The 13,128-nt window shown below is 34.1% G+C and overlaps 1 protein-coding gene across 4 annotated transcripts in view; it reads right to left on the bottom strand.

Annotated features, from left to right (window-relative positions):
• Positions 1-13,128, bottom strand: part of LOC145254915 (fatty acid synthase-like) — a 158,325-nt gene that overhangs the window by 52,009 nt on the left and 93,188 nt on the right. For all 4 annotated transcript variants that reach the window (XM_080113874.1, XM_080113875.1, XM_080113877.1 and 1 more), the window contains exons 7-11: positions 12,823-13,053; positions 9,417-9,856; positions 8,394-8,624; positions 6,740-6,929; positions 503-732 (exon numbers count right to left, since the gene is read on the bottom strand). In XM_080113874.1, the coding sequence (XP_079970000.1) occupies positions 503-732; positions 6,740-6,929; positions 8,394-8,624; positions 9,417-9,856; positions 12,823-13,053 (1,322 nt within the window). The remainder of the gene's footprint in view (positions 1-502; positions 733-6,739; positions 6,930-8,393; positions 8,625-9,416; positions 9,857-12,822; positions 13,054-13,128) is intronic.

The raw sequence follows: 13,128 nt of genomic DNA, 5'->3' as shown, positions 1-13,128 counted from the left end.
AAATGTTTTGGTTTCGATTCTATCCAAGTCATTTTTCTTATAATTTCTTAAATCACTACTATATATTGGGTACAATAAAGAATTGGCTCTATAATACAGAATTTGTATATTTAAGTGTGTTTTACAACTGGGCAATGCCGGGTAGTCCATTAGTAGGTTATATATCACATGTTGGAGCGGACAACAGATTAAGATGATCAAATCTCTTCAATAACCAGTCTAGTTCAAGTTACGGACTAAGTGCAGTGTTTCAGCTAATGGCTATTAAGTTTTATAGTATCAGCTACTCAACCGCTACAATTCCAACAGATATCCCATTGAGGTACGAATCTTACCCTCCTCTGCAGAGGGCATCAGCACTTTTGCCTCTAATAAATGTAACAGATTTATAAAATTTTTTGTGTGTGTGTCACCATTTATCAAGGCCCAAAAGCCACTAGAGAATAAATGTGAAGAGAGCAAAATGTATTAGTGACAAAGTAGAAGCAAAATCGATATTTACCTTGTCAAGAGCTTGTTTCAAAATGGGAGCGATATCATTCATGTAATATGAATGAAAGGCCACACCGGAACTTTGGACTTCACGGGCAAAAATATCTTTAGCTTTCAGTTCTTGTACAAATTTGCTGACGGGTTCAGCAGGACCGGAAATGGTCACAGAATCTTCGGCATTGTGGCAGGCAGGTACAACACCTTCAGGACACATGGAGCGGGCCTCTTCCCACGTTAAACCTGGACAAAAATAAAATTTACAAGAAATCAGTTATAAAAATTTAAATCAAAACAGGTTAAGACTTGCGTACAATTTGGTGCTCAAACAGTATGAGGCACAGATGAAAAGTAAAAGCTGATATCCTTGCAAATCATGCAAAAATAAGTATCCTAAAGAAAAGAGGAAAAAAAAAAAAATTACTGTAGTACACCGGGACATGGTAGTCCTAGGATACGTTTTTTTTTTTTTTTTTTTTCAGATTACAATGTGGAATACGATGTTTTTCCGGCCCCTGGTTATGGTGTTTGTCCCACCTTATCGTGTTATATTATCTGATTATATATGTGTGTATTATATACCGAACTGTATTTTGTTACTAATTTTTAATGCCGTATCCCAGGGTTCTCCTGTAGAATTTTAAAGATAAAAATCAGTTTTCATATTTTGCCAATCCGCTATTAATTATTACTTTGTTAAACGACAGACGGACTTATCTTCCCCTGCTTTATGGGATTTCTTCTCTTATCAATGGTGGATTGGCAAAATTTTTTATTAAAATTCTACTCTTTAATTTTTGTGTTTAAGATAGTCGACAGATGTGGTTTTAAGCCAAAAACAGTACTTAATTGTGCCAATAGTAATATATCCCAAAATTATGAAAATTCATGGATTAAAACAACTGCTATTGTGTTTTTAGTAAAAAGGAAAAAGTATCACTATCAACTAAAAGATTAAAGTGGCAAATTTGTAATCTTCAAGGTGTTTACATTTAGGAAAAACGCCATTTCCGAATTTTCCATAAAAATTAGTGTCAACTATAATTTTCTAATCGAATTCTGGTAATTTTTTTAATATTACTATTTTCAACATGACAAGTACTGTTTTTTTGCTTAGAACATTTAAAAAAATTAACTACCTCAACAAGCACCATAGTTTTTAATTTTGTGTAAACACGTATTTTTACTTGATATGCAAGTATATCAAAGAGTTTGGTGTTAATTTATTTGCAACTGCGATTATCATCTGCATAAGCACCAATAATTTTAATGCTTATTAATATTTACAAACACACACACACACACACACACACACACACATAATGCTCTCACATCTGGTGATAGCCCGGTATAAAAGATTTGTACCAGTTTACCACAGTTATGTAATTATATATTTTCTTCTGCACTTGCATGTTATCACTCGCAGAGTGATTAAAATGTGGTTCAATAAGAACACCCTTGCATAGCTTTAGTAGTTTTTCCCAGTCTTTTTGATATGTCAACATCAGATGTTATATTTTTTTTCAACACACCTCCAAGAGGAAATGACTTTAAAAGTTGAAAAATTGAAGCAATTAAAAGTTTTTCGCCGAATTGTTAACGTCCCATCATCAAAACAATCCGTACTGTTAAGAAAATGGAATCATTCAGAATATATTTTAAACTACATTTTTAAATAAAATGAGTGAGGATAATGAATTAATAAAATAAATAGTAAGCGTAAAGGCAAAAATTATGTTTTTTAAATAAATGACGACCACAGTTCGCTTTTTCATTTCAGGAACTTTTTGGGGGTAGGAACATTATATTTCACCGTGGCAAAACATGCTGAAATTTAATGTTTGTTTATTTAATTTGAAAACGTTACGATTTAGGCTTAATTATTTCAAAAGGAAAAACGAAAAAGGCTTGTTTAAAATATATTATATTTCAAGTCTCTGCAGTGAATTTAAACATTTGTTTTATCTTTTTAAATTTGTTTTTCTATTAAGCTGGTGCAAAAATAATGGCTTTTTTTACGTTTAAACGAAGTCAAACATTTTTGCACCAACCTAATATTTCACATCAAATTCTATTTGAAATTTATTAAAATATGGTAATACTCCATTTTTATATTAAAACAAATAAAAAAAAAATGTCCATACAATTTTATTCCACATATTCTTTACGAAACATAACCACGTAAATTTTCAAGTTTTTCTATTTAATAAAAAAATACTTTGCAGAAAATTAGTGTCAAATTTTAATTTTTTATTTTTAGGGAATAATTGTTTTTAAGCAGTGTTTTTCTTCTAAAATTAGTTTTAAAATCAGATAGCTCACAAAGATTAATACAAGTAAATAAGGAAACTCTTTAAGGTTTTTAGTTATTTGTGCATCTATGTTATTGTGCTAAAATAACTATTTAGAAAGCCATTCTTAATATGGGAAGGAGGTTGTATTGTAACTATTCTGTACTTTCACCTAAAAATTTAATAAACAAAATATTCATAAAAATTAAATTTAACTTGAAAATATTAAAAATAGCATAGTAACATGCACAAGCACTGGTTTTTTCAAGCACTAAACACTCTTTTAAAATGGCACAGCTACAGCAAGAATGAATCTATGGATAAATTCATGTTATCGAAGGAGGAGCTAAAATCTGCTAAAATTGTCTAAACTAAACACTACTATGCCTCTGATTTGGTTTGGTCCTCTTTTCAATACATCTAATTCAACTCTACAAAGTTTTTCATTATTTCTTATAACTAGCACTTATTTTTTTACCTATGAAACTAGAAGATAGCCCAATACAGTTTCATTCAGTTATAATCCATTTATTTTACTTTTCAGATTAGAATGCCAGTAAAAGAACGATCAGTTTTAACCCGTGGTTCACAAAATTTGCTGGTCCACCTCATTTGGATGAAACAGCATCCAACTTCATGACAAGTCATCCAGTTTAATTATTTCCTCAAAAACAGTTATCCCACTTAAAAAATAGTGAGATTTCTAAGTTAATTGCCAAGGAAATAATTAGTATTCGGCAAGCAGTTAATCCACAAATGCCCTTGTTAAGGTAACATTATATAGGATAGAAGGTCAATATATTTTGCTATAAGAGGGCCAACCAGATTGACAAGAAATCTCTTGCAGCAATCCAAGTGAAAAGAATGAAAGAACAGCTAGACAGACTGTTTGACATATCTTATAGCTGCAAACTTTCTGTCTTGAGATGTGATGACTTTGCAGTAAAGTGCAAGACAGAAAATTGTCAAACAAGGCACATAATCTGCCCTTGTCCTCCTAACAAGGAGGTAAAATTAATTCTATAGATTCACCTTTTTTGTGGAAAATAAAATACATTAGTATTTATTATGTAATCTGGCTCTATTATTAAACATGCAAATTTTCCCATTTTCAGGTTCCACTAGAAGAACTGCCACTTACAGCAATTTTTAAATTAATTGATGGAACAAAAGCCTAACAACATTTACTGGTCCTTTGGGAAAACTTTGTATCAATAATTATCAAGATTTTCCTCAAGTAGAGTTCTAAAAAATTAGTGTCCCTCCCGATCATTATTTGACAGAAGAAACAATTTAAGTGTGAAGACAAGAGACTACTTTTTGGGTATGCTGTTAGCATTTCTTGTGGAGAAGTTAACTTAGAAAATTATCCCTTGAATCAAGGAAGATGGCTAACATGAGCCACAAGATTAATGTGTTTATGGACTAGAGTTGTCTATCCTCAAATACTATAAATTAAACATTTTGGTCAAATTTATCATCCAAATGTATGCAGTTGGTTGGAGATCAAAACCGACAATATTTTTTTTTTAACCAACAACAGTATATTTTAATATGATTCAGAGAACAAAACAGTTAACTGAAATCCAAATTACTGTTTTAAACTGTTCAAAAGAGTGCTTTTGCACTACTTCCGGAAAATATATCGATGATAAACTCAGATGAATTGGATGCGAGAGAAGAGCGCATTCAAACGATTTTCTCCATTAGGTAAATAAATATTTATCCATTAAATTTTATTAGTCTTTAATTTACCCAAACAATAGTTTTATTCATATTACACCACAAAAATATAAAAAAATAAGTGTTTTCAAATAATTGTTTTTTTTGGTGTTATTTTTTCCAGAAATAGTGAAAAAAAAAAAAAAAAAAAAAAAAAAAAAAAAAAAAAAAAATGAAAAAAATTACTATCAATTTTGCAGCCACACTGGTCAAATTTGATTGATTTTTCTCAAAAAGTTGTATATGGGCAGGAAGCAAGACAGACATTAAAGTTATCATGCCAGCAAATTAGACCTTCATTTTCCTCAAAAGGAAATTATACAGAACAATTTAGTTCTATTATAAGTTTATATTATTGCCTCTAATAAAAAATTAAAATACATGGTTCTGTACCTTGTATAAAGTTGTTATATTGTGTAATACATTTTCACATATCTTTTTGAATTGTGAAATTTAAGACTTAGTTGCTAATTAACATTTTTTACAATTTTTGTTTAATCAATGCAGTAAAAGTTGATATTTTGCAAGTTGTGATTCATAATTAAAATTATAATTCATGTATTTATTTTTCTTTAGATGTATTTCATAAATATATCAATTTTAATTGAATATCTTATAAAAAAATAGCAAAATTTTCTGTTCAAGATGGGAATCTAATTTTTGGTATATGTTCTTATCACATCAAATCCCAACTATCATCGCCAGTGCCATGTTGATTTTCTGAAAAAAGTTGCAAATCGACCTGCCCTACCGAGCAACGCCAGGCACACCAGCTAGTCTCTTTGATAGGAAAAGACATTTCAAGTTGCTTATACTTGCTTATTCGTCCTGCACTGGTTACATCACTAGTTTTGTTATATCATCACAACCAGTAACCCAGTCTTTCTTTGATCCGATATGAACCGCAACTCTTTGAATTTTTCTTTTTTTTCTTTCAGAGTCACCATTTATCAAATCACAAAGACCCCTTAAGCAAAAGGGGTTAATATTTATTTTTTTTAGTTGGACATGAATACAAACACCATAGGAATTTGATTGAGGGAGGTACGCTCAACCACAGCAGGAGGAAGGTGACAGTGGCTAAATGGTTAACGACACAGACAATTTGGGTGTTCCAAGTTCTAAGCCAGTTGTTCCACAGTAACTTTCACTTAAGGATGTTGGCAACCTTCACATGATCCCTCCCGTAAGTAACAAATATCTTTCTAGAAAGAAAGCTAGAAAGATATCAGAGAAACGAATGCTAACAATAACCATCAGATTCATAGAAAAATGAATGAATTATGCTTCAAAACAACCATAGCAGGAATTTCTTAAAAGTGGTCTTGAAAACAATCATGCTGCTATCAGCTGGGAAGCAGCCTCATATTCCACAGGCATGTAGTTCTTGGAAAGAAACTTCTCATGGAAGTTACAGCTACATAAAGGAAGAAAGGAAAATTACAGTGGTTATAGTTGGAAGAGTTTGAACCGTGTTTCACAGAGGCAGAGAGACCAAAAATTGAAGCTATATTGAGAATTTATGGTAGAAATAACGCAAATAGAAAGATTATTAATGTCCCTTTACAAAGCCACGACTTGTCCATACATGGAGTAATGTTGCCACATCCAGGCTGGTGCATCTACCATTAGTCTCTTCTAAAAAGAATCTCAAATCTAATAGGTCCTGCACCATCAACCAAGTTCCAACCTCTATCTCATCGTTGCAATTTTGTATACCTGTGCCCATCTTATAAGTACTTTAATGGAACAGTCTTTGAACTCGTAGCACTTGTGCTCTCTATGTACATACCAACTAACCTGACAAGTCGCAAAATCCCACCCCTTCACTGTTAAGGTCACTAAATGCCAAAGCCTTCTACTCTAATAGTTTCTTCTGAATGCTAAACTTTAGAATTCCGTTTCTGACTATGCTAACCTGCAGAAGTTCAAATATAATGTGAACAAACATCTCACTGCTCAACTCCTCATAGTCCCATGTTAGATATGACCCCAAATAGTAGCCCTTTACATCTAAATAGCAATATGCTTTGTTTGCAGGTGAACAAAAGTCCTTGTGAGAAAGAGGTTGTACAGAAAGGAGAAGAGACATTCCTCACTAGATGTCAAAGTTAATTTTGAAAGTTTGTAGAATATCACCTATTAAATGCCTCAACTTTTGTACACAAGAATGGAGGGGAAGGTGAAGAACGTGTTCACACAAAAGATACCTCCTCCCAATTATATGAAAAACTCACCAACTGCTGCCATCCTGCCCTCGGGAAGAGTTGCCTCTTTGATGCAACGACCTCTCCAATACGCAGCCAACACAGTTTCTTCAGCAGTCAAAGACCCATCAGCATAGCCACAGCCAAGCTCTCCTACGGAATGACCAACAATACCATCAGGTTTTATTCCCATGGCAGTCAAGAGATCAACAAGGGCAACCTAAAAGTTGGAGAGGAAAGAAAAAAAAACATAGGTTTATAAAGTTTGGGGAGATTATGGTTTGGTTTCGAAACTCATCAGTTTGCTTTTTTTTTTAAACCACTTTATGTAGAAAATTAAAACAAACAAAACAAACCTACTTTCAAAGTCAAAAACTAGCCAACAATAAATGTTAGATGGGTAGATTCACCAACATTGTGTAAAAAATAAAGCAGCATTCACCAAAATTAATGACATAACTTGAAGTAGCCTGGAAAAAAAACTATTAAAGACAAGAAAAAGAATTATCTATATATATATATATATATATATATATAAAAGGCAAAATGTGTGTGACTATTTCGTGTAAGTCTGGCAAAGGCTTTTCTCGCACACGCTCCCGGGAGGGGGGGGGTAACGATCGCTTAGAAGTATTTATATAGGCCGTAGATAATATCTACGATTTGAGAATGCATGTAGCGTCTAGATTTATTTATGTTGACTTTTACAAAAAAATTGCTATTTTGGCTTCTCGCGTGTTGATTGGGCTTTTTAGTATAAGTAAAGTGAAACTAAACTCAAACGGACGTGTTTTTCGACATTGTGCCGAGAAAAACGTCCAGAAGCAATCAGCTTTGATCAATCTTGTATATCAGACAATTGCTATTCAATCTGGACAATTGGGAGCTGGTTTCCCCCTCCCCAACATCTGTTGGGGAAAAAGTCAAATTTGGGTAAACAAACGCTGCCTCCCAGCAAAGTTAACTGCGTGACTTCTATTTGACCTTAATTAGGTCAAATGGAAACTTATTGTGGACAAGTGTTTTTAATAGTTAAATAAATTCAAACGTGTCTCCTTGTATGTCGCGATGGCCCAATGGTTAACGTCGCACTTTTTTTTCTTTTTTTTTTTCCACACTTTAATTTCCAACTTTGCCTCAAGGGTTCGATCCTCATACTCACCTACCAAAACATTTAGTTTTTTACTTTAAGACCTGTGAGAAAAAAAAAAAAAAAAAAAAAAAAAAAAAAAAACTAATACTGGATCTGCCGTAAATCTTGGTTAATGAATATAGAAATTTTCTTTCAGCTTTTGTCACAAATCAAATTATAAAGAATTGCTTTTAGCCCTTTTTTTGTGAATCTTTATTAAAATTTGCATGAATGTCTTCCAGAATGACAGACTAAATTCTTTTGAGAATTTTCACATGAGTTTTTTAACAGTCTACCACAAACTATGTTGCATTTTCCACTATCCTACAACTCGTCAGTCAATAAAAATCTTTGTTTCACTTACAAATGTAAGTCTATAGACGACAGTATGCCCCCTTTAAAGTGTGCATCATACAAACTTTGTTGCATCTTTGTTCAGTAGTTCTGGAGCCTGGAAGAAAAATACTCAATTACATCAAGGGGCAGAGGTTTGTATCTGACTTTTGGAAGGTGTTTTATACCATGAACAGGAAGAGGGAGTTATCACCGTACCTGAATTGCAGCAATAGCAACAAATGAGTTCAAGGTATTGTTGAAGGTCTCTGCTGTGCTTTCCATCAATAACTGACTTAACTTTACACCCAATGGTTGCAAAACAGCTTCAGACCTCATGATGGATGCTCGGAAGACTTCCAGACACATTAAGCTTTTACCCATACCTGGCCATTGTGAGCCCATACCAGCAAATACAAACCAAACTGGTCGAGTTTCAGGAGAGCATTTCTGAAAGGAAAACAAATTTTATTTGAAAAATTTAGAATACCAAAACATTTTTTTTATGAAATAAAGGGGGAGGGGGTCAGAGTGTGTGTGTGTGTGTGGGGGGATTTCGACATTATCTGAGCAGGAGGAGGGGTTGGTGGAGACATTATCCGAGCTTTGGGGGAAGATTTGACATTCAAAAGAAGGCATAAGGCTATTATTATTCAAGTATCGTGTCTTCAGTGTAAGGTGGAATTTCTTGACGTACTTCTATTTTAACATTAAGTTAAAAGCAAGTGATAGCAATAGCTGAAAACAGACTACCAGCTGTCAGGTTTACCTTTTTTGGCAACAAATCATTTTTCTTCACAAGCAAAAGTTATGTTGTAGCAGATACAGCAGTACTCGCTATAATCAAATTACATGGTGGGGTGAATCCTCAGACAAATCTATCGAAAACAGAAAAGAATGCTCGACTAATGCCGGTACGACAATCCAAACATGGGAAAGATGGTAGTTGTGTAACGCCCAAAAATGATCTGTCAAGCAAGAAATGTCACTCCTTTTGGGTTGCATAATCACATATTTGACTAACATCTAGAAGACCGACATTTACGGGTTCACTCCAGTGCACAGCCACCATTTCTTTGCAGTAGATGCATTCCAGTCATGGGCCCTTATTCCTCTGCACCAAGGTTATCACTAAATATGCTGTTAATTCTAATACAAGAACTTTACTCTTCTAATTTGTAAAACTAGAGATTTTGTACGTTAATACTTTAATATTCAAGAGGAAGGGTTGTTGCTACTTACCCTGATCTGTTGTTCATTTGTCACAGAGTTAAGAATGGTAAATCCACGGAATGGTTTGTTTGCAATAGAGTGGGAAATAGTTCCTTGAACAAGAGCATGGAAATCACAGTCGTGAGGATTCTCGGAAACACTCTCCAGCACGGTAGAGACAGCTTCTTGAGTACGTCCAGCATATGTCAAGAGTCGTGGTAATTCACTGGCTGGGTGGGGCATAGTTTTTTCATTCGGGTAAGATTTCAACAGAGCGTGAACATTTGAACCTCCAAAACCAAAAGAGTTAATGGCAACATAGCCACCATTCCATCGAAGACGTTCAGTCACGACTTTCAAGCGGCCATCCAACAAGCCAGGAATGTCAGGGTTTGGATCTTTAAAATGTAGATTGGCTGGAATCATCCCATCTTCCATGGCTATCAGAACCTTAGCCAAAGCTGCTAAACCTGTTTAAAAAAAAAAAAAAAAAAAAAAATCGTTTTTGATAATTTTTAGTTAGGTTAGAGTTATCTCCCTTAGATAACATCTACAAAAACAAGCTTGTAGTTAAACAGGTAATGTAACTAACTTAAGCCATATTTAATTAATTCTAATTAATATTAAAGGTAATTCAGCAATACAGTGCAGAGGTTTAACAGATAAAATTAAGATATATAACAATGGAATGAGTCGCACATCAGCACGGTCTGATTGATAGAAGTTCTACATATTTACCTTCGATTTTAAAATTAAAAAAAAAATTATTTTATACATTTATGGAGCCATATTAAGTTGCCTTCCTATTAGGAGGGAGGGAGTTAGACAAGAGGAAAGCCAGTTTTTAATACAAGGGAAAATCACCTCCACCCTCATCAAAAAAGATGATCTTAATTTTTTTTTTTTTTTTTTTTTTTTTTTTTTTTTTAAAGACTAGATTATTTGCTAAAATCTCCCTGAAAAGCTCTCAAATAGTGTCCATTGTTTATACTATAAAGATGAAATCTGTCAATATTTTAACTACTTCAACATGATACATTTATAAGAATTATTGGTCTCATACGTAAGATAAAGGGAAGAGAAAATCTTTATAAAATATGACGGTTTTATTTGTGTCCACAAGTAACACATCAAAATATGCACATATGTCAAATATAATGAATGGTTAATGCATCTCAAAGGCATATTGAGAGAATTAGTCTGGATAGAAATGAGATTGATTACATGTCAGAACTAATTTGAGCTGATTGAAGCACAGACAAGGTTACGAAAAAGGGGGGAAAAGAGAAAGTGAACTTAGAGTCAATATTTGTTAACAAGTAGAAAAACGAACAAATGTTTGTTACGTCGCTCTGTAGATAATTATGAATATACAAAAACGGTTTCGGGGTGTACAAAGTTGTTGGCTTCTTATTCTTACAAGGGAACAAAGACTGGATTGGTCGTTTGTTTTATGGCATATCAACCCTTTTCAATTTATTTAATGCCGAATCCAGTGATTTTGAAAAGTTTTTTTAATAGAATATATTTGTTTTTTTTAAAATCAGTTTCTATTTAACCCATAGTTGGGACCCTAACAGGTACTATCACTTCGGGTCAGAGTGGACCTAGAGCAATGGCAATTAAAGGGTGACTCCACACTCCAAAGCCTGCAAGCTGGGGCCTCACCATCGGATGTAATTTAAGGTCTTATCCAGGACCACAAAGACTGGAAGTCATTCTTTGCAACAAAAGTCATCTAACTCCTATCCTATCAAATTGTTTACATATTAATCTTCATTGCAATATTAACATTTTTAGAGAGAACTGTCAAAAGAGTTGAAAGGACAAAGCAAGGTGGTAAAAGAATCTACGGGTTGGGAGAGCAGGATCACAATATCCATAAGACAAATCAAAATGGATATATATATCCATAAGACAAATCAAAATGGATATATATATCTAAAAATGGATAAATATAAAAATATTAAATACTAGCGGGGGTACCCGGCGTTGCCCGAGTGTTTGTTTCCGGGACGGGGGGGGGGGGGGGGGTAAAAAATGTTATGGTTGGTAAGTAGGAAAGTAGGAAGGATCAAACCCGGAGTCATGAGTAGGAAAATAAAGTGTGGGAAAAAAAACAAAAAAAAAACATCTGCAACGTTAACAGTACGGCCACCAAAAGTCCATTCCAGTTGTTTAGGAACAAAAAAAAAAAAAAAAAACTACGGTAGGTCGCCGCGAACGTGAAAATATAATGTGAATTGTCCAGCACGCTAACCACTACGCCACAGAGCACTGCAGCTTAGTTTAGTGATTTTAAATAACTTCACATGAAAGAAGTACGAAGCCAAACCGGTGTTCTCTTCTCAACTGTTCCTTGTGAACGATCCCCAAACGGTGTTAAGTGGTGGCAGGGGGAGGAGGAATTTATTAGAGAGAAAATATTTTACCACTTCCATTGATCTTAACCGATTTTGGCCGTGACTTCTCAGCAGAAAAAGTATAGAAATCTAAGATTATCGAGGAATTTGAGAAATAATAAGCCTATAACACACCTCAGATATTGTTCTGCCGTTTGTGCATATTATATTTGCATGAAATATCTTGATTTTTAATCCTATTAATGTCAAAATCAGACGGGGAAAAAATGAGTTCATTTTATTTATATAGAGATATATAATGGATGGGGAATGGATAAAAATAAGCCGCGCATGCATGGTCCTTTCTCTGGTGCTGCATGTGAGATGACGCCACAAAAATATAGTGACGAAATGATGAATATGAGAAATGTGAAGGGTCAACGTTGCCTTCACATTTTCGCCAAGTTTCAGAAAAATCTAATGGGTGGGGCAAAAGTTATGGAGTAAAAAGTGTCATTTTTTGCAATTTGGGGGCATTTGTGAAACCTTTTGAGCTCCTGGGAATACTAAATTCCAGTGAAAATGGACAAACAGTGCAGTTTTACGCCTTAAGACATATTTGAATTCAGCATCATGGAAAACCACTATATAGACATACATATCAAGTTTTGGAGTAATATGAAAAAAGAGCTCCAAAAAGGCATAAAAGTCCCAGAGGCATGCAAACCAGAATTTTGCCAGGGTCACCCATACTGAATTGACTTCCACATTTTGGCAAAGTTTCAGGAAAATCTAATGGATGGATCAAACGCTATAGGGCAAAAAGTGTAATTTTTGGCCATTTGGGGGCATTTTTTTTTTTACCTTTCTTGAGCCCCTGGGGGACGCAACGGGAATTTTCGCAAAAATAATTTTTTTTACTGTGAAATAGAATTTGTGACAAAATTTCAGGAAAAAACTAATGAACAGTTATCTGGCAAGTGTCCAGAATAACGGATGCCACTGAAAACATACTTTCCAATACATCGGGGGGACCAATAATTAAATATATAATGGATGGGGAATGGGAACTAGGATATGAAGACAAGACTTACCCGATGCTGGTTCTGGATGTCCCATATTGGATTTTGTGGATCCAATCAAGAGTGGATCTTCTCTCCCTTTGCAAAAGACATCTGTGATTGCATTTATTTCCTGGGGGTCACCTGCTTTTGTGCCAGTGCCATGAGCCTCTACATAGGCAACATTTTTTGGATCAACACCTGCCTCTTGATAAACTTCAGTCAAAAGTCGCTTTTGGATTTCACCGGATGGAAACGTAATTCCTGGGGGAAAAAAATAAGAGATAAAGATTCTATAGTAGAAATAACGTCAAGTTTAGGAAATAGATATCAAAGTGA

This window comes from Euprymna scolopes, chromosome 30 (genome assembly GCF_053919585.1).
Source record: "Euprymna scolopes isolate OS-2025 chromosome 30, ASM5391958v1, whole genome shotgun sequence".
In the NCBI taxonomy this organism is placed as follows: Eukaryota; Metazoa; Mollusca; class Cephalopoda; order Sepiida; family Sepiolidae; genus Euprymna; species Euprymna scolopes.
The sequence above is the reverse complement of the archived record's forward strand: the minus strand, read 5'-3'. Positions and strand labels throughout refer to the sequence as shown.